The sequence below is a fragment of the Chrysemys picta genome, chromosome 4 (assembly GCF_011386835.1).
Source record: "Chrysemys picta bellii isolate R12L10 chromosome 4, ASM1138683v2, whole genome shotgun sequence".
Classification (NCBI taxonomy): domain Eukaryota; kingdom Metazoa; phylum Chordata; order Testudines; family Emydidae; genus Chrysemys; species Chrysemys picta.
This window is the reverse complement of record NC_088794.1, coordinates 144,754,807-144,777,208: the sequence shown is the minus strand read 5'-3', so window position 1 is coordinate 144,777,208 and position 22,402 is coordinate 144,754,807. Positions and strand designations below refer to the sequence as shown.

The 22,402-nt window shown below is 38.9% G+C and overlaps 2 protein-coding genes across 4 annotated transcripts in view; one reads left to right on the top strand and one right to left on the bottom strand.

The window, feature by feature from the left end:
• EXOC5 (exocyst complex component 5) overlaps nucleotides 1–10,024 on the bottom strand; it is a 40,525-nt gene extending 30,501 nt beyond the window's left edge. Inside the window, exons 1-2 of one of the 2 annotated variants that reach the window (XM_008170938.4) lie at nucleotides 9,855–10,024; nucleotides 1,057–1,151 (exon numbers count right to left, since the gene is read on the bottom strand). In XM_008170938.4, coding sequence (XP_008169160.1) covers nucleotides 1,057–1,151; nucleotides 9,855–9,881 — 122 coding nt within the window. In that variant the 5' untranslated portion in view covers nucleotides 9,882–10,024. The remainder of the gene's footprint in view (nucleotides 1–1,056; nucleotides 1,152–9,854) is intronic. The other variant, XM_008170939.4, reaches the window with a different exon arrangement.
• Nucleotides 10,025–10,401: 377 nt separating this feature from the next.
• Nucleotides 10,402–22,313, top strand: AP5M1 (adaptor related protein complex 5 subunit mu 1). Of its 2 annotated transcripts, XM_065593849.1 has the most exons (9): nucleotides 10,835–10,972; nucleotides 15,523–15,612; nucleotides 16,312–16,954; nucleotides 18,540–18,767; nucleotides 19,083–19,222; nucleotides 20,025–20,110; nucleotides 20,205–20,320; nucleotides 20,785–20,881; nucleotides 22,053–22,313. In XM_065593849.1, coding segments are annotated over exons 2-9 (1,395 nt in total). In that variant the 5' UTR covers nucleotides 10,835–10,972; nucleotides 15,523–15,610; the 3' UTR covers nucleotides 22,136–22,313. The 2 variants fall into 2 exon arrangements, with proteins under 2 accessions (XP_005295573.2, XP_065449921.1); XM_005295516.5 differs by lacking the exon at nucleotides 15,523–15,612 and having other exon boundaries at nucleotides 10,402–10,972.
• Nucleotides 22,314–22,402: the final 89 nt, after the last annotated feature.

Below are 22,402 nucleotides of genomic sequence, written 5' to 3'. Positions count from 1 at the left end.
TATGTTATGTCTAAAGGACTGGGCTTCTTACTAGGGGGTTGTCACTGAACCTTATTTATGAAGCCTCTATCTTTGTCCTTCATATCTACCTCTGGCTAGTATGGGCTTGTCCACATGTGGAGATATCTAATTCCATGTGCAGACATTCTTATTGTGGAATAAGAGTGTCTTGTTCCGCTTGATCTGCTGTAGATTAAGGTAAACAGGCACAAGACACTCTTAATCCAGAATGAGGGTATTCACACATGGAATTATTTAGGAATAGCTATTGTGTTTTACATGCACACTCTACCTTAATCCAAGTTAATTTAGGTCTACCCTAAATTTAGTCCTACTGAGCACTCCTAAATTGTGACTAAAAAAGGAAGAAGGGACATCCACCCAGCCCCAAAATACTCATACTCTAGTCAATGACGGCTTTAAGAATAGTACTGGTGAGAGTAAAGTCATAATGAACAGCACTGATTGAAACACAGATTCTTTTCAACATATCTGAAAATCAAAATTGCTTAAGCCAACATGGCCTCTCTCATGCTAACCTAGGTAACAAATGAATATTTTGTGGAAGATGCTGAGATACCACAACAATGCTCCATCCTCTAAAAACCAAAATGGTACAGAATATTTTCACTCCCCTCCCGCCCAAGGGTATTGCTGCATAGAATTGTGTTCATTGTGTTTACTTGTTGATTAAAGTTATTAAACACATCAAAAAGAAGGCTGGCCTTGTTGCCCAGGGACACTCCTCAAACCAGCTCTCCCTCTTGACCAGAAAAAATTACCACTGTCAAAGCACGAAGCCAAGTAGAAGCCATTCCCTTTTATTTTAAAAGGGATATCCCCACTCATTTCTTACTGCTATATTTAGGGGGGAAAATAAAATTGTTCTGAAAGTTCATTAAAAATCTGGCCTGTGGTCACATATTTTAGCAATTCTCCCAGTTGGAGATCTTCTTGGATACATGCCGACACAGCATATAGCTCTGTTACATATGTAAAAAAAAAAAAAATTGAATAATTAAAGATTGTTAAAACAAATTACACATTTTCATTTACCTTTTGGGATCAAAAGCTTCTGCTCCACCTCTGGAACCTCCTCCAGGAATTCGCCATGCCAGGCGTTCAATGTACTCATCTGCCACAAAAGGCTCCTAGCCATAGAATAAAGACTCTTTACAATGTGCCACAGTGGGTAATTTACTAAGTTGCTGTTTACACATCATTATGAAAGTGGTTAAAAACTTCGTTGCAATAAAGGCCATACACATACGCATTGGCCACTGTCGGTAGAAAGGATACTGGGCTGGATGGACCTTTGGTCTGACCCAGACAGCCATTCTTATGATGAAAGGAACATGTCTGAAGATGCAGGATCTTCAGGTAGGTAAACTTTTTTATTTTATATTTCTTTAAGGACCGCCTGTCTTCCTTCTGGACTATTCTTAAATTCTCATGTTTGAGCAAAAAATATAGTTGTTACTCTATTGTACTATAATTTTAGATGCAATTGTGATAAAAAATAAATAGCTGAAATAGGCAGATCTTCCTTTTACAATTTCACCTTTAAAGTAGTACTGAGTGTCAGTGAATGCAATGAGGAATACTAAATGAGCAGTATGGTAATAATAATTAAATAACTGCACTGACTTATTTTGTTTAGGAGAATCCATCCTCAACATACAGAATTCTTAAGACTATCCACCTTCATTTTCTACAGTTTCAGAGTTATCTGCCAATCATAGTGTTTCAGTCACATCATCTATGTCACATAGCCACAGTATATCGCCTGTAGCAAAAATAAAAAATAAAAATCTCCATCATTCAGAAACAACCATAAATAAAAAGAACAGGAGTACTTGTGGCACCTTAGAGACTAACAAATTTATTAGAGCATAAGCTTTCGTGGACAAAAGTTTATGCTCTAATAAATTTGTTAGTCTCTAAGGTGTCACAAGTACTCCTGTTCTTTTTGCGGATACAGACTAACACAGCTGCTGCTCTGAAACCATAAATAAGTTTGTGATAAGAACCAGGAGATTACAAGAAAAGGAAATTGATGAAAAAATTGCCCGGTTTGTTTATGCAACAAACTCTCCTTTCCCTATGATTGAGAACTCACACTTCATTAACATGGTTCAGTCATTAAGACCAGGATACAGTCCACACAACAGAGCAGATGTCACAGGCAAATTGCTGGATAAAGTGTATGAAAGAGAAATTGAGCAGCGTGCAAAAGGTCTAGAGGGTAAAATTGTAAACCTGACTGTTGATGAGTGGAGCAATGTCCATAATGATCCTGTTGTATGTGCTTGCATGACAACAGAAGAAGGGAATCTCTTCCTTACAAAAACAATTGATACATCAGGAAATGCACATGCAGCAGAATACTTACAAGTAGCAGTAAAAGCTATAACAAACTGTGAATAAAAAATTCAAATGTCTAGTACGCAGCTTGGTCACAGACAATGCTGCAAATGTATCCAAGATGAGAAGAAATTTAGAAGAGAGTCCCAAGCTAACAACATACAGTTGCAGTGCTCATTTAATGTACCTCCTAGCCAAAGACTTCAATGTTCCAGAAATAAAGGTTAATATTGTTGAAACTGCAAAATACTTCCATAACAACCACTTTGCAGCAGCTGCTCTGAAAAAACTGGAGGAATCAAGCTAACTCTCCCACAAGACATGCAATGGAACTCAGTAGTGGACTGTTTTGAGCACTATATCAAGAACTGGCCTAATCTGATGACATTTTGTGAACAAAACCGTGAAAAAATAGTTGGCACTGTCACAGCCAAAGTTCTCAACATTGGGCTTAAGAGAAATGTTGAACACATCCTGAGTACCCTGAAGCCTATTTCTGCAGCCTTGAACAAAATGCAGGGAAATAGCTGTTTTATTGCAGATGCTGTTGAAATTTGGAAGGAACTGAGTGAGATCTTAAAAAGAGAAATATGCAATGACAGAGTTAAATTACAAGCATTAAAAAAACCGAATGGGATAAGCACTATCTCCAGCTCGTTTTCTTGCAAATATTCTCAATACTCAGTACCAGGGTCAAACCTTAACTGCTGAAGAAGAGGAGTTGGCTATGACATGGATATCCAGCAATCATCCCTCCAAAATGCCAACTATAATAAACTTCATATACTCAAGAAATATATGTTTGCTGATGATGTTTTAAAGAAAGTCACACCAGTGAACTGGTGGAAGTCAATTAAGCACTTGGATTCAGTGTTGAAGTGATAATCTCACTTTTAACAACAGTAGCTTCTTCTGCCGGTGTAGAAAGAATATTTTCTCTCTTTGGACTAATTCATTCCAAATTGAGAAATCATTTGGGACCTGAAAAAGCAGGAAAGCTTGTTTTTTTTTTTTCCAGATTATGAAGAAACAGGAAAATGAAGGTGAAGATGACTGATATTTTAAGTTCCTCATGTTTACCAGACTTGATTTAATTTTTTTTTAATATTTCATTTAACTATTTTAGTTAAAAACGATTAACAAAAACAAACCTGATTTTAAAAAACTTGAATGTTTAACTAAATTCAAAAATTCATATGCTTCTTTTGTTAAAATATTATGTGTTTGCTGTTGAAGAAAAAAAATCCAGAATACATAACGTTGTTGTTTTAGTTAAATAAAACAATTTAAATGTCTGTCTGGTGATGTTCTCCTCCTAATACAGCATGGCAAGAAAATCCTTCAAATATTAACGATTAACCTGTTGAATTGGAGATAGTTCACCTCCCAATAACTTCAGAAATATCTGCTTCAATTACCTTTGGAAAATGAAATAACCAATCATTCATTTTCTGATTTAGCTGTAAAACTAATCTGAAAAGTTTTCAAAATAAATCACTTTAAAAACGTATAGTGTGTACCTTCTAAAAATGAAACCTACATCTATCTCTGAGTTGTGAAGAATATGTATTAAGGTTATAACAACCAACAAAAATGCACTTTTATGTAGAAATCCATGAATAAATCGAGTCTTCCTGACTAGTGATTTAAATCATGATTTATATATAGGTTTCAGTACATTTTACATTTGAGAATATTGCAGGGAATAAAATGCACATCAATATATAATGTATAATATGACATGCCCACAAACGGTATTTAATCTGAAATCATTCAATATTGTATGTGTGGGTGTCTTTTGATTCTTCAGAGCAGCATTTTCAAGGGAAATCAACTTGATATCTAATCATATTTTTGATTTAAGGTAAAACTACATTAATGTAGCAGATAAGTCCTTTTACCTCCTGACCAAATTTGGTAATTTTACATTCACATTTTCCTCTCCTCATTGTTGTGTGAAAGTTACACACACACAAGGGAAATACAAAGTATTGATCAATGTAAACTTAGAAAATAGTTTTTTTCTCCAATCTTTAAATTATAGTAATTTTAGAAGTTACAGTAAGTGAATTGTATATTGATTTGATTGATGTTGCAGTAAGTGATACCTGATTTTGAAATTGATAATGTCACTTTGAGAGTTACGTAACACATTCAACTGCAAATGTATAAGCTTGATAAGAAGGGAAAACATTTATTGAAAATAGATTAAATTATTACAACTGTATTGAACAATAATCTACTGTAGTAGTTTATATCCCAGTTTTTTTGGTGGAATGTGAAACTATACAGTACATGTCAAATTGTGCATCCTTTATAGTATGAAGATAGTTAACATGTACTGAACATAAATATCCCCGTAAAGCATCGCTGTCCAATCTTTCTGTCTCTTTAGAAACAAACAAACAAAAAAAGAGCTCTTTAACATTATCAACAACAAAAAGAATATTAGTACTGAATTATCTGTTGCTGCTTCTCTTTTGGCAAGAATTAGAATAGTGGAAAGTATTACATAAAAGCTCAAACAGCTGTACAATAAAAAAAGAGTATCTAGAGCAATCTGATGGTTGAGTAAGCATTTTACATTTCCTTTCCACAGTTGCAGAAAATAACATTTACTGTAAATGTCATTTCTAAGCACCCAATCTGTAAAAGTGATATCATCAGATGAACTCTAACAGGCATTTTCTGTACAGCTTTGAACCTCCCTCTAGCACCAAAGCAATATATGGGACTGTATCTACAGTGCCAAAACAACCGAATTTAATGACAATTGTGATTGAATTGGGCAATAACGTAGTTTGGTCTGGCCTGGGCAAATGGAACCAAACTGGATCAAACCATGTTAAAATCCAGTTCAGCCATAATCATAGCTGAACTCTATTTTGACTCAGTAGACAGATCGATTCTTCAAGTCCCCTCTGGCTCATCAATTTTCATTAACTCTCTGTCCACACCAGGGTGCATAATCAGGTTCAAAATATCTCTCAAACATAGTTCTGCCCAAATGAGCAGTAACACATCTTCCTCTATCTATGTTCAACCCAGTTACCAACATAATACACATCACTTTTCAAATTCAAACACTAGTAGGAGAGGTCCCACAAGCAGCTTATTGACTAACAGTTATTTAAAAAGCTATTACAACTTATTTGCTTAAGTGGACAAAAATAGACTGTATACCTATATTAGGGAACAATGTTTCAAACCTGGTATCTAGGGTAAGGCTTCATCTACACACTACAATTTCAACATGGCTGCTATATAGGTATCAAATTCTGGTACATGATCGATATCAAATTTTGCCATCTGAAATGGAAATTCCACAACACAAAGAAAAAGGAAGCAAAACTTAACAGCGACATCTATTTCCTGGGCAAATGCAAGAAACAAAACATCATCAATAACAATCTGACCACTACATACAACTCCAAATACACTGAACAGCTCTGCAGAAGGACTTCAGAAAAGCTTAGGAACCATCTCTTGTACCTTACATACTCCAAAGGAGACCATCTCAAACAAGAAATCATCACATACTCCCATACACTGGAAGGAAAAAAAACAACAGGACAACTACCTGGGGATTATGCAAAACAACTAAAACATCTATCAAAAAACCTGATGACAGCCATCCAACACAAAAACAAAAAGCAAAACCAACTACAACAACTCCACAACCCCAACTCCAGGAGAAACCGTGGCACCAGAACTCACCATATAGACACTACACAACACCCCATCATCATTATTTATCAAGACCAGCCCTAATCGGAGCTGAATTATCTTTAGTCTCCAAGGAACTGAACTTCTGCCCCATCACAGAAACTGATACCTTACTAACATGGAGAATTAGAATTCTTTCGCAGACCCATCCTCAAAGAATTATTTCACAACAAAGACACAGCCCACAACTAACACATCTCCACCAATAGTCATAAGAAAAAAGAATTATCTGACTGGATACCCCACAGTGATAAAATCACACACTTTATCATTACATTGATTGCTTTAGGAAAATTGATTGTGAAATCCGTAAACATCACATCTACCACAATCTCTCTACCGCTGAGAGGACAACTACACAGTCCCTGAAATCATCAAACAGTAATCAAACCAGCAGAGAAAGGGGAGACATCGCAGTTCTCAACCGCGATGACTACATTAACAAGGCCAAACAACAACTCTCCGACACCACCTATTATGAAGAAGTCAAAGATGACCCCATATCACAATTCGCACAGGTACTTAAGCATATAAATAAATAAATAAACAAACAAACAAACATCACCAAATCCTTCCATAAACAACTCCAAGAGAAACTCTACAACTTCATTTCCCATTAAGTCACATGAGGCACCCTCCACATGCTTCCCAAGATACACCAACAAGGGAACCTATGCAGATCCATCTTATCTGGCCATGGCACTTTTATTGGCAGATGATCAGGACTCAGAAACCATCCTCAAACCACTCACCGCACAAAAGGCCAGCTTCCTCCAGGGCCCAACTGACTTCCTGCGGAAACTCCACAACATTAATAATTTCCCCCAAATCATCATCCTTGCACCATGGATGTCACACCAACATCCCTCACAATGATAGCATTGCTGCCTGCCTCAAATATCTACAAGACAATGGACAACACTCAGATAACCACTCCAAACACACCACCAAACTCATCCATTTCATCCTCACCCATAACAATTTCACGTTCAGCAACACTTTGTCCAAACCATGGGAACAGACATGGATACTAGGATGGCTCCCCAATATGTCATTCTCTTCATGGACCACTTTGAGGAAGAATTTGTGGCCAAATATACCACGAAATCAATGATATGCCTGAGATACATCAATGATATTTTCATCTTCTGGAGAGAGTGTAGGTCCATCTGTTATAGATTTCCACCACAACTTCAAAAACAACCACTACCCATCCATCAAACTCTCTCTAGAACACTCCTGCACCAGCATCAACTTCCTGGCCACCAAAATCAGCTTCAACAATGGAACTCTACAGAGAACTATATAAAATAAACCCACAGATCACCACACTTACCTTCACAGATCCTGTAACCACACCAAGAAATCCTTTATTTACAGCCAGGCAATACAGAGTATACTTACTCTAAGGAGAAAGTCCAGGATATACACCTTAACATACTTAAAACTGCCTTCGTTGAACAAGGACATTCCACCAGAGAAGTAGATCCCAACATGGAATGGACCACCCAAATACCCAGAGAGAATCTGCTTCAATGTGGGGGTCGGGGGGGAGGAGAGTGGGAAACCACTCCAACTACACAAACCTAGTTGTCACCTGCACCTCACACTGCAACCCATATGGGGTATCATTGAACAGTTACAACCTATACTCAATAGGGACCACATCTTGAAAGAAATTTTCCCCAGCCCACTCTTCTGGCCTTCAAACAACCCCTCAACTTTCCAAGCTCATCATCAGAAGCAACCTCCCCACAGACTAGGACCAACGGAAAGCAGCAACAGACCCTACCAAAACAGATGCAAAACTGGAAGACATATCTCCACTGGCATGATGATCAATATCTCCCACAGGACATCTTTCAAGATGCCTATCACAACATGTGGAGTAGCTCATCCAGTGCACTAAATGTCTATGTAGGTGAAACCTGACAATAACTACACTCGCAAATGAACTCGCACAGAAAAATGATAAAAGATAAAAAATAAGTCATCCAAGAGGGAACACTTTTCACAAAACCATCACTCCATAGCTGACCTCTCAGTCCTCATCCTCAAAAAAACAAACAAACAAAAAAAAAACCTGCACAACAAGTTCAAAAGATGAGCCTGGTAGCTTAAATTCATAACTTTGCAAGACACTAAAAATCATGAACCCAATAAAAACACTGGATTTGTGGCTTATTACAATAATCTAACCACCCCTTTTTTGTCCTATGATTGCAGATTTGTTAACAGGCCATTTCCCTTTGAATGGTCTCTGACAATATGTGTTAGCTGCTTATACTAAACAATCTGCTCCACCTTGTATTTAGCTGTGACACTCTGAGTACCTTCCCCACACCTGAAGAAGAGCGCTTCATTGCTCGAAAGCTTGTCTCTCTCACCAACAGAAGTTGGTCCAATAAAAGATACTATCTCACCCACCTTGGCTCTCTAATATCCTGGGACCAACACAGCTAAACCACCACTGCAAACCATGTTTTGTCATGTAACAACCAATTCCATTTTGTAATGCAGAAAAGACCTAGTGTTTTATGCATATCCAACAGCTACACTACAAAATGCAACCACGTTGTCTTCAGGTTGAGGGCCAAACATATTTTTCCAAACAATTATAAAGTAAAGGGTGTGAATATATGGCTCCTTAATGCAGTTATAACATAGTGTTTTAACATTGCTTTTTTCTTTTGATACAAGCCAGAAAAAACTGTGTTATAACATGGATCGGTCATAATAATGATTCACAATGTATCTGATTCAAATACAGTAGCAGAATAACTATTCCCTTGGCCAGGGGGAAGGTTTAATGCAAATGTTCCCAAACTGGTCCATAGAACATTTCCAGGTGATGTATGAAGCATGTGCTGGGTACTTCATTTGCCACTGCATGGAGTCAAGTCAGCATCGAGATGGTTTATAAGAACAAAATCTCTCTACTACAACAGTGCTCACACCATGGAAAAATTATATTATTTATAGCACCTAGAAGCCCTAATCTTGGACCACAGGACTAAGTGCCATACAAACAAATAGCAAAGAGACCATTCCTGGCCCCAAACAGTTTACAATCCAGTATAAAGCAAGACACAATAGGAATGTCTTTGTTGGAGCCGTCATTGAGGGGAACCAGCAGCTACATGCCCCATTGCACCTAACCCAACACAGCCCCCACTATTTTTCCTTTATATCCATTTTCCCATCCCTTCATATCTATTCTTCTCCCAGCACAGCAACCCCGTCTCAGTTCTGCTTTTATTCCCCTGTTGTTTCCCATTCCAGCACCTGTGTCTGAAGTTGAAAGTCGCCTGCTCTTTAGAGTCGGACGGGAGAATTTACTGTTGACAACCAAGACAGCACTGAGTTTAGGCTGAGCTCACAACATTGCACATCTCCGGCCCTCCAGCAACCAGCTACCCCAGGGCCTAGCCCAGAAAGAAACCAGCCCCCAGGAACTCAAGTGTCCCGGCTTTCACCCCCACTCCTCTGCTGAGGGCTGCAGCCCCCGCCAGCTAGTCTAGCACCCGCCGCCCGTGGGAGGAAATCCTAACGCTGGGAGAGGAAATCCCACCCCCTGGAGCCTCTGCTTCCCCTCACCTCGGACACCAAGTGTAGCTCAGCGAGACCTCCCCCACCGCTGCCTGCCAGCCTGTGGAGCCTCACCACATCCCCCGGCCCCGCTGCCCCTCCAGCCGTAGGCCCCAAAGGGAGGCAGGACGGACGGACGGATACATACACCCTCACCCAGGGCCGCCCCGACCCACCTCGAAGAGCTCGGCAGTGGCGGCCATGTCTGCGGCAGCAGCTGCCCCCGGCTCCTCCTCGCCGCGTCCCTCACACCCCGCCGCCGCCGCCCATTGTGCCCCTGACAGGCCAGCGCCGCGGCACCGCCCCCGCCCGCCGGAAACGGGCCTGGCCTGCGCAGAGGAGCCGCAGCCCGCGCGGCGCGCAGCGCCCGGAAGGGCGGGAACGTCCCGCCCCCTCCCCCCCGCGTTCGCGCTGCGCCATCGCCGGGCGGGGCTGGGGCGCCTCAGTCAGTTCTTCCGCGGGGCAGAGAGCGGCGGTGGGGCGCGGGTGCCCCGGGGCCTGCTCTGGCTTAGGGGCTGCGGCTGGGCCCGCTCCGGTTTGGGGTGGGGGCTGCCCTGATTTGGGGGGGCTGTGGCTGGGCAGAGGCCAGGGGGAGGAGCTGCTCTGATTTGGGGGGGCTGTGGCTGGGTAGAGGCCAGGGGGAGGGGCTGCTCTGATTTGGGGGGGCTGTGGCTGGGTAGAGGCCAGGGGGAGGGGCTGCTCTGATTTGGGGGGGCTGTGGCTGGGCAGAGGCCAGGGGGAGGGGCTGCTCTGATTTGGGGGGGCTGTGGCTGGGCAGAGGCCAGGGGGAGGGGCTGCTCTGATTTGGGGGGGCTGTGGCTGGGTAGAGGCCAGGGGGAGGGGCCTGCTCTGAGTTGGGGGGCTGGGCAGAGACAGAGAAGGGCTCCGGGTTTGGGGCCGTAGGCTCTTACTGGGGAGCAGAGGAAGAGGGTGTTCCTGGTCTGGGTGGGGAGGGGACGGAGAGATTGGGGGGGTAGGCTGATTTTGGGGGGGCATTTTCCAGCAAAGGGGGTGGTCGCCTGGGTGGCTTGTGCGGGTGCCTGTTGCTGAGGGGGGAAGGACGTGTGCCTGCTTCAGGCTGGGGAGGGACTTGGGGGGGACAGACAGGAATGTCACTGTTCAATAATGCCCTTAGCAGCCAGTTGGCCTGGGATGCCAGGCACCTCTGGTAACTGTCCAGCATGATGAACTGAAGTGCAGTGGCCCTGGCCTCCTAGCTGTCTGTGATGGCCCTGAGGGGACTGTGGCTAATCAGCTGCGAACAAGGGGCCTGTGGAGCCGTGCTGTTCTCCAGGTAACACTGCCTGAGTCTGTGTTAATCCCAGTCTCTACTGCTTAAAGTGTGTGCGTGAGGGTGGCTCATGCAGACCTGGCAAAACAAAAAAAATTTAAAATCAAGCCAGGTCATCAAGTGATTTACTCTAAATACGGTTTTATTAAAATTGATCCTCCCAGATTATGATAGACCCAATAATATTAACCACTGTGAATCTCATTGCATTAGGGAACCTTGACAGGGCTAGTAAATATCTCTCATTGGTCTTTGCTTCATCGGAAAATCAGGTCATGTTGGTACACCACCTAGAAGAGGCACGTTAACTGTCACAATGTTGAACATGACTTTGCAGTCAGCATAGATGGGGACAAATAGTGTTTAATGTCCTCTGTACTGATCATGGCCCTAATAGGGATGCCCATGACCAGTGGCTCAGTAGTAAATGTGATTTAGCCCAGTTTATACTGATTGCAAAGTCCTGTCTAACACTATATTATTTATCATGACTCCTCAAGGTTATGATCTAACATGATATTCTAGTGAAGACAAGCCTATTGAAACAGCAAAATCATCCATTCTCTAGAGAATAACTAACACACATGCACTGCCCTGCAGAGCCATCCTCACTTAAGAAAGAGAGAAATGCTGAAAGGTTATTTAGGTCCTAGTTCTACAAGCTAATATGTACAGGCTGGATGGACCCCTGTGCCTTCACTGGACCTCACTGATTTCACTAGAGCTCCATGCTGGTGCATGGGTCTGCCCATGCAGTGCTTGTTGCAGGGCTGGATTATAACAAAATGAAATAATTGTTCCCAGTAGCATTTGAGATTTAAAAAAGAGATAAGGATTTTTTTTTTTTTAAATCTATTTTCCTTTGGGGGAGAGAGCCGGTACTTTTTTCCAGTAATGCATGGAAACTCAAATAACTGCTCAAATGATAAGGGGCTGACTTGAACAGACAAAAACAATGAAGTGCTAAACTGAGACTCCCACTCCATCTTTCACCTGAAGCTTGGTAATTCAGTACATATGCATTACATTACCCATTATTGGGTACAATAGAGTGAGAAACAATCTGAATTTTTCTTTATGTTGGACTCTTTGCATTATTTAAAGACTAGTATTAATTGCAGAAGAGTATACAAAGCATTAAACAACTTATGTGACTGATCAAATGCCATAGTAAAGCTTGGTAAGTATGAGGACGGTTAAAAAGTGAATACCAATAACTAGATGAAATATAGTGGAAATATAGTGATGTGATTGGATACAGTTATGTCAGTAAAATTTTGGTATTACTACATTAGTGAAAAGATATTCGATATTTCTGGACTGTGGTTGCTTACTTATTCTTTTGTCATAATTTTATTGCATTTGCTTTATTTTTTAATAGTAACTCTTACAAAAAAAATCACCAATTGGCATTGTAAGGTCATCAGTATTTTCATAACAGCTTGAATGATGATATATGGAACGTTTCAACTCCTTCCCAAAAATAAACAAATAAAACCAATTGCCATACTGGGATTAAACTGCATGATGCCAATTAAATATTTTTTTATTAATATTGTACTTCAAGTTGACAATGTCTCTTTATAATTTTAGAAAATATTTTTTAAAATTTCCGATTTCTGAGAGAGCAGTAAAATAACCCATACTATTTAAATTCCTTTTTAAAAATAGTGGTGGTGGTTTTGGTTTTTGTTTTGTTCCTCTGATGTTAATGAGGGTCTTTTCATTAAGAGAAAAACCAACTACAGTGTCTGGTGGCACACAGAAAACCATGAAGATGACTCTACAGAATGCTGTCAAATGATCAAAGCAAACAACTGAAAATGTAGAAAAACATTTCTGATAACTTCTTTGAGTTTTAGTACTCTTCTATTTGTAACTGGAGAGTAGTTAAAGTATTTTCAGACAGAAGTGTGATTTTTTTGCCCAAGTTGATTGTAACCTTCATATAGAGAGAGTTCTTTGGGTACTAAAGGGGCATTTTCCAAGAAGAATTTATTTATTTAGGACTCTTAATCCTTTAGAACTCAATGCACAGAGAGTAGAAAGGCTTCTGACTAGAAAAGCCAGTTGTGTTTTTGTGGGAAGTCTCCTGCCTGTTTGAGAGTAATCTGTATGATTCTAGAGGATTGTTGTTCTCCAGAGAATGAAAGATGGGAACCTAGACGTATTGAGGATAAGAAAAAATTGTGGGGCCTGAAGAACGAGTAAAAGTGGAAGGCTTCAATCTTATACTCAATTCAACACAATCAAGAGAGAATCCAGAACAAGACAAAAAGAAAGTAGTCACCTCCAACCTCAGATGAAGACTGCTTTACCCTAGAAATTTCTCTTCTTATATGTATTAGAGTAGTTCTTAGAGGTCTCAGCCAAGATTGGGGCTCTATTGTACAAACACATAGTAGGAAACAGTCCCTGCTCTGAAAACCTTACAGTCTAAACAGACAAGCTGGACAATGGTGAGAGAGTAAACAGAGAGAGAGAGGTGAAGAGCCAGGAAATAGATCTCGGGTTTCCTGAATCCTAGTCCAGTACCCTATTCAGTAGACTATACTGCTTTCTATGAAAACACTTTGTTTCCCAGTTAACTGCATGGAAGAGGCAAAGAGCATCTTAGACTTCTAGTGATGTCCAGACAAAGATCCTGTCAGTTTTCTAGGGGAACTAATAAATCTGTGGCATAGTTGTGTTGGAATACCCAAGTTCATTATCATCAGTGACCTTAACTTCAACATAGATAATACAAAGAATGTCTTAACATCCAGTCTCCTATCTTGCTTAGAAACCCTGGGTTTCAGAAAAGTCATCTCCAGACTCATGAACTCAGCTGGATGCACGCTGGATCTGATGTTCAGCATAAGTGAGGACATTGGAGACATCACAAACATTCCACTCTCTTTTCTGATCACATCCACATCCAGGCAAAGATCAGAGCATTCACTCTACAGTATCTTATAAAGATAGGTGCACCACCACAGCTGATTCACCAGTGAAAACTTTTAAATCCATGAAATTGTCAGCATGTCCTTGAAGGGAAAACCACAAGGCTGAGAGACCAGCAAGTCAGTAAAGCAATATAATCATCTGATGGTCAACACCATCAGTGCTTTGAATCCAAGCCTCTACTCCCCATGCATAGAATGAGATCACTGTGGCTTGCTGACAAACTTCAAGCAGATGAAGTGTGCTGGCAGAAGACTGGGATATTAGTGATGCAAAACTTTACACCCCAAGCATTTCCTCTTCCCATATTTTCAAAAAAGCAGCCAAAACCAAGAGGTAATCTCCAAGGCAGAATTTGGTCCCATCCTATTCAATTATGTTTAACAAGTCCCGAGAAAAATTCAAGCTGTGAAACAGATCCATTCCCCTTACTGTTCATCATGTATATGAGACCACTTGGAGAGATGATTCTCAAACTTTTTCCTGTGGCCCATGTGTAAATCACACAGTTCTGGCTTCTCTTTTTGTTATGCTTTCTTATCCAGGCATCCAGGCTCTTCACTACAAAGGCCTAGATGCTTGTAAAAAACAGCTGAAATCAACCAGGAGAAGCCAGCATAGCTGCCTCCAATGAGGGCTTCTGCCAAGAGAGGAACCAAAAGGGACTGGAGCTGTCTGCCAGCCAATGGGAGAAGAACCCTCCAACTAAAGAACAATGACCTGAGGAACAAGGAATCAAAGGGAGAAAGGGAGAAGAACACATGGAAGGCACAGATAAAATGAAGTGCAAAAAGACTGAGAGACTGTCATCCTATCTTTTTAATTTCTGTAGAATCATGTAAATAGTCTGTTTTAATCTATAAAAATAACTTTTGCTCCCCTGTTGCTTAAAGCGGTCTTTTAGGTGGGGCTGAGAACAACACACACAAAAAAAACTTTTGGCCCAAATAGGAATCCGTTTCAGGATGATTAGGGGATGGAGTGAACCAAAAAAAAAAAAAAAAAGAACACAGTGACAACACTCTTCCTCTTTTGTCAATTGTTAAAAAGTCAAATCCTCAATTGTTCCTGGTGGATATAAATTAGCCTAAGAAGAAAATAGGGATTTCCCTCCCCCTCCTAAAACAAATACATAAATTAATACTGCTTGAGGATAAAAGAGCTGCTTGGTTTCTCTCAAATACTCTCACTAGAGAATCAGAGAAAAATATGCAAAGAACATTGATATAAAATAGAAATTTTAAAATATATAAAATCTTTTAATGCAATATTAAGATTATAACTTTTTAAACAGTCAAGAAATGCATATATGACAGTAAGTTGTTACAGTAGTCTTAAATTACACATACTGTACATGGCAATAGAGGGTCCTGTGGCACCTTTAAAACTAACAGAAGTATTGGGAGCATAAGCTTTCGTGGGTAAGAACCTCACTTCTTCAGATGCACTGTCCATACAATTTAGAATCCAATTTTGCCCACATATAAATCCATACAACTCCTGTTGAAAACAATGGACTTTTTTTTTTATTGAAAGTCCTCTGTATATTAAAGTAAAAGTTGCTGTCTAACCTTAATATTAGATTAATTTAAGTAATCACCATTCTACAGATTTTATTATATAAGCTCTTGCCTGTGCAGTTTTGGAATTACAGAATTATGAAAGTCCACAGTGGAATAGCAATGCAAAACTACATGTATGTAAGTAACGTTGATATTATGTATTTATGTTCTTCTGTAGTCTTATAAATATTATTATAACAACACTAAAACAGAAATTTTGTATTGCACAAATGCAAAACTTATTTTTCATTTTTCCTGGAAAATTGTCTGGAAACTAGTCTTCAGTGACTGAGATCTAGCTTCCTGGAACGTTTTAACTTTTAAAGTTCTGTTGCACAGGTGTTATTTATGCTTGTTTTTATTTTAAATAGTCTGCATCTTTTTATAACAGAAAAGATACATATCTTTATTCAAAAATGGGTGAATACTTTTGCTCAGACTTTCCAATAAAAATCCACTTGTTGCTAAAAATCTTCTATATTATTAGCAATGATTTAGGCTCTAATTTGCAAGTTGCTCCGGGTGGGCAGACCCATTCACCCACATGTTTCATTGGGGTGTCATAGCGGTCCGTGAGCACAGCATAATTTGCAGGATGAGGGCCTTCAAATGTTCTGTCTGTGCTTTTATATTTGACTGAACCTCAACCCTGACTATATCTATCTTCCATAGTTCTTTATAATACTCCCTCTCAGAGCAGCAGCGGAATTTCTGCGTTTAGCTAATTAGAAAAGACAAAGTATAGCTCAGACAATAAATATCAGGACGTGTGTGTGTTTTGTTTTATGGGCAGGGTAAGATGAGTAATGCTAATGAATTTCTGTTTCTGTATTACAGGCGTTACCCCACGGTTGAAAAACGAGCAAAAGCCTTCAATGGAGCAAGCTATGTGACCGTACCAGAGGACAGTGTTTTTCTTAAAGCATTACTTTTTGAACTTAAGCTGACAGATCCAGACAAGAACTTTGTGGAATATCGGGATAGCTGTTCTCGAATCAACAAGACTTCAGTGTATGCGCTTCCAACAGGAGGAGGGGACCTTTGGCCTGTCCTGGCCTTTCAGAAGAGTGGTTTGATATATGTTTGTCTTCCCCTAGTTGAGCAATCCTTGAAGCCACGCCCACCCCTTATTAGCATTAGTGGAATCTCACCAGCCTTCGCTGTCTTATCAGGATTGCTGGTCTTCATTAACTCCAGTCAGAAGAATGAAGCTGAGATGAGTGCAAAAGTGGGCCAACTTCCAAGTTTGCTCATGCAGGCCTGTCCACTTGGCACCCCATTAGATACAAACTTGAATGGCTTATTAGATAACATTCATGTTTCTACAAACCACACACAGAAACAACCAGTTTGGAGAATTAGCACATACAAAGGCAAACCTCAGGTTAATGTTTGTATCACTGAAAAAGTCAAGTCCATGCAATATGACAAAAGGGATGTTGCAGATATGTGGCAAGTTTATGGAACTGTGACTTGTAAGGTGAGGATATTTCTGGTACAAATCTGACTGACCTATTTAGCATATGAACGCACTAGGAAAAGTAAAAATTCAGTTCATTTTACCTTGGCATATGGGGCAATCGAACTAAATAGTTTTTATGCCTAAATGTATATCAGAGGATATTTATTAGATTAGTGAGCTAAATCAGAATAAAAATGTTGCTTTACTGTTATTTTCTTGCATTCTTCACACTTTTTTTTCACTAGCTATTTATGGGAAATAAAACCAACACTCCTCTCAAGCATCATCCAGTTCCAAAGTATTTTACAATGTTCTTATTATTTTAAATGAAATGGTAAGTGTTTGCATTTAAGGACAGGGAATGAGAAATAACAATTATAGTGCTAAATTTACCCCAGCCATCTAATAAATGTCTTGTTTAGTAATGATCAACAAAAACAAAATTCTTAAATGAGAATGTTACAAGTGTCTTTGCATTAGCACTTTAAAAATTGCCTGGTGGGTTTCTAGTAAATGAAAGTTTAATTTTATATCTTGCTTTCTTCTATTAAAACAAAACCATGCATCCACACATGCTGTTTATACTGTAATTCCTAATATTGCTAAATCTAAGGACATAGAGTCTTATGAAAGAAAACAGTTTTATGATTGTTTTAAATAGCTTCTGTGTGTGTTTCAGGTGTTTATTTTTATTAGTAAAAATGAGGAAGCATGTTGGTTAAGTAGATTAATAATATTTTTTATGAAACATGCTAATATTTGTATCTTTAATAGTGAATCCAGTAGCTGTATCAAATGATTTAAAGTTCCTCTTCTTTGTCATAAATTGTGCTAGAGAAGTGTGTGACATTATTATAACTAACCACTTTTTAGCTGCTATTGTTTGATAAGGAGAAAAGAAATTCTGATAAAGTGCATCATGGTAATTTAATTATTAGCAATAAGTGTTAACATGCTCATCTCATAGGGAAGCTGACCAAAGTCTACTGCTCTTGAAGACTGGGTTTTTCCCCCCCAGTTGTGCTAGTGGGGATTATCTTGGTGGAGAGATTCTTGCTCTCAGTAGGGCAGGTTTCTGGGTCACTTTGCAGAGTAGAGAGCCAGCCATAAAAAGAAAGTATTGGCGTAATCACACACTGCTGAGCTGGCGCACCAAGTGACTAGACAGTGGATAGCACTGCAGGCCATCAGTGTGAGAAAGCTGAAATGGTATCTCAGTGGACATTAATAGCATGTTTGAATCTATTAAACTGATGATGTATGAATAACTGAATTAATTGGACATACAATTATTGAATATGTCTATCAAATTCTTAATAATGTATCTGTTACTGCATGTGCTTGGTTCATTTGCATCTTTTGCCAAGGAGTGCTTATTAATTAAAAGACTGTTCTATAAAAGAGTCTGTTAATACTCCTTAGGATATCAGAAGGTTAAAAATTGGGAAAAAGACATGGGTTTGAAAGTATATCTGTCAATCTTCACATGCGAGTCGATTTAAAATTCTTTAGTGGGATCGTTTATTTTTTGTTTTATTTTCAAATGTCTAGTTCTGATTTTAGAAATTTTATTGAGTAATTTCCTGACATTTTGTGTTCCAAGTGTGATTTGGAAGGAGCTACATCAAATGTGACTGTCAGCTTGAACCTCCCTGCCAATGGCTCTCCACTCCAGGATATCCTGGTGCATCCCTGTGTGACTTCCCTTGACTCTGCAATTCTTACTTCCTGTAGCGTTGATGTCATGGATGATTCTGCATTTAGTGGGCCATACAAACTTCCTTTCACTCCTCCTTCTGACTTATTCAATTTGTGCTACTATACTTCCCAGGTAACTACATTCCCTGATGCATATAACTTACCACTCTTTCAAGTGGGTTTGGAGGTGGGAGAAAATCTATATTTTTGAGAAAGTTTAAGTGAGCTTCCTCAGGGATTAGCAAACTTTACTCTGACACAGTAGAGCAAAGATAAGGTGCCAAGAACTGTTCCTGGCACACCACAAATCTATGTAGCATAAGTGACATGAGAAGCCTGGCTTGCAGGTTCATTAAAAATATACAGTTCTCAACATAAATTAAAGAGCATAACTAACTTTTTGAAGGTATTGCTGAATTATTCCTAAAATTTAATGTATTCTCTTCAGGTGCCTGTACCACCAATTTTGGGATTTTACCAGCTGAAGGAAGAAGAATTGCAATTAAAATTAACAGTTAATTTAAAACTTCATGAAAGTGTAAAAAATGCTTTTGAGTATTGTGAAGCTCGTATACCTTTCTTTAACAGGTAAGAGTAAAGAAATCCTAAATAATTTTCTTCACCTCCCTAATAGTCTTCTTAGAATGGGGATCTCATGGATCAACATATCAGGATTTGTTCTCCCTCAAGCTTGTGCCCAAGGCTGCTGTCATTGAGAGTTAAGAAATCACCTAAAATGTACTCAAACTCAAATGAGATACTCAGGATATTCACCTGGATCCTGATTCAGGAAGCCTTCTTTTTTTTATCAGTGGTACCAACAGTCAGGACAGATGCTTTCTCCAACCAGATTTATGCTACTACTCTGAAAGGATAACTTCGAGCACTTTTGTTGAATATCCTATTTTCCTCTACCATTCTTTGTGCCAAATTCAGCCACCACCCACCTGGTGGAGTAAGTCTTGAGGTTGCTTCCGAACCAGGATCTCCCAGTTGTAGAGACTTCTAATCGTAGTCAGAAATCAGCTTATCCAAATATAGTTATTTAAAATTAACTACAATTTTATTAAGCCTATCTGACAATTGCTATGAGTATATTGTCATATAATTAGCATTTTATTCTACAAAGCTGCTGACATTGATCATAGCAGTGGTAAAATGCTGTCAATGAAATAAAATCACCAAAAGCTCTACTGCAGTTAATACGTTAAAACGCTGTAATTTCTTTCCACAAGATAGCAGTATGTTCAGTTCAGTGTGATTTGTCTGTGTACACATAAATAGTGGCATTTGTTTTAATACATTTGTTGCTTTATTCAATAAAATACCTGTCAATAAATAGTTGTATGGTGTTCGTTCCAATGACATTTTACTCCCTTTTCTACAATAGGGGTCCAGTCACTCATTTGGAGTACAAAGTTAGTTATGGTCAGCTAGATGTATCTCGAGAGAAAAGCTTATTGGTTTGGGTGATAGGTAAGCTGAATAAAATACATCTTTCTTTTTTCTAGAGTCATTTTTGTGTACATTTGTTTATCTACATTTTTACTGAGGCTGTTTTTGTTTCTAGGACAAAAGTTTCCCAAATCATTAGAAATTTCTCTGACTGGAACTGTGACTTTTGGTTCTATGAGCAAAGAACAACCAGTTGATCCAATTTGCAGTGGGAGTACTGCATATGTAAAAGTGAGTTGTAGTCTGTATGAGAATTAGTAATCACTTTTTATTAACTAAAAAGTGGGTGTGTGGGGGCGGGAATAGCTCAGTGTTTGAGCATTGGCCTGCTAAACCCAGGGTTGTGAGTTCAATCCTTGAAGGGACCACTTGGGGATCTGGGGCAAAATCAGTACTTGGTTCTGCTAGTGAAGGCAGGGGGCTGGACTCGATGACCTTTCAAGGTCCCTTCCAGTTCCAGGAGATGGGATATCTCCATTAATTTCTAATTTCTATTTCTATAACTAAAATTGGCTATGAAACTACATTGATTTGCATCACACATAATCAATATCTTTGTTCTCTATTTTCTCTAGGATGCTCTTTCCTATCAATTTTATATCTTTGCACACCAAGGGTGACATAACTTAGATTGCCAGCATTTCTGAAGTAAGAATAAAAATATGCATCTGATTGTTTTCTCCATATTTTTGTAGCTTTATTTTAGGATCCCAGACTACACACTTACTGGATGTTATGCAGACCAGCATTCTGTTCAGGTCTTTTCATCAGGAAAACCAAAAATAAGTACATGTGAGTTCAAAATTATTGATTATTTAGTTGAAACGGTAAAGTGGAGTCGTGAAGTACAAATAACTGGCTGAGTTTTAAAATTAGATTATTTTTTGTTGATTTTATTAAATACGATTTTCAAAGTTAGTGAATTTCAGTGTAAAAGTCACTAAAGCCAAAAACTTCTCTCAACTCTTTATTTTTTTAATGTACCTTTTTAATCAAATGATGTGACTGAGCCCGACAAGAATGTAAAAATTTTGTGACATGGTAACTAGAAATATCATACCCGCTCTTACAGTAAATAGTGCAGTCTTTTTGACAAGATACACCATTATGAACTACACTTGGAAACTGAATTATGAACTCCATGTAGAATAGCTACTGTATTCTAGCTCCAATCTAAATTATGTCTGTTTTAAGACTCTCTTATAACATGTACCTAATAAAAAAGGGTTATAGAAGGAACAATGTGCACATGGCATAAGTGGATAATCTCTGTATTTTAAATATTTATATGGCCACCATTTCAAAGTATCTGAGTGCCTCACAGTCTTTAATATTCTTTAATATATTTATCCTCGCTGCACGCCTGTGATGTAGGAAAGTGCTGTCATCCCCAATTAACAGTGGGCCATTCTTTCTCCGTTGTGTTTGAACACTTAAGATTCTTGAGTCTTCACCAAAAAAGTACCACTGTTGGGCAAATATTAGACACTCATTAAATGTGAGCAGACAGCGGTGACTAATAAAGTCACTGTTTTATTTGCTGCTGCTTTATTTTGTAATTTCTTCCAAGTACCTCAGCAGAAGCCCAGAAATTCCTCATGAGAACTCTAGTGGTGCCAAACCATTCATCACAGCACTTAATTGTTATACCATATATATTTATGTTGAATACGCAGTTTATATTTATTAAACAAAATCCAAACCATACACCTGAATTTGAGTTAACCTCTGTTTGAATTATTAGCTTGTGACCAATGTATTAGTAGAGGTAATTGAAGCTGAGACTTTAAATATCTCCTCTTCAGAAACAATTTTCAAATAATAATTTGGGTATTACAATGTAAAGAGACCATTACATTTTTTCTGTCAATTAGTAAGAATGGATCAATATTTTCTTAAATTGAATAAAGTAATATCTTAATGCAAGATACCATTTAATGTTTATTTTGTCTATCTTTTTTAGCCCGGGAATTGATTTCCTCCGATTATTACATCTGGAATTCCAAAGCCCCAGCACCTGTAGTGTACAGAACATTATTTTTCTAATTTCCCTGTGAAGAATTTTTGTATTTGAACAAAAAAAGACCGCTATCAAAAGTGATGTTAATATATTGCAAAGGGGGAGGTGGGAAAGCAGTATTTTTAATGAATATATTTGTATTTAAGTTCCTGTTTTGGGGGGAAACATTTCAATTAAATTAAATTTATCTTGTTTGCTTTAAAATTTTTAGTCCTAGATACTATTTGAAAGAATACATTTTAAAATCTGATTCCACCCCTCCATCTCTACCCCACACACATCTTCCTGCTATT

Coding starts and splice junctions, on each gene's coding strand:
- AP5M1 (XM_005295516.5), top strand. CDS start 10,905: ATGGCCCTGAGGGGACTGTGGCTAATCAGCTGCGAACAAGGGGCCTGT. Junction 20,111..20,204: donor CTTATTGGTTTGGGTGATAG/GTAAGCTGAATA, acceptor TTTTGTTTCTAG/GACAAAAGTTTCCCAAATCA. Junction 20,882..22,052: donor AAAACCAAAAATAAGTACAT/GTGAGTTCAAAA, acceptor TATCTTTTTTAG/CCCGGGAATTGATTTCCTCC.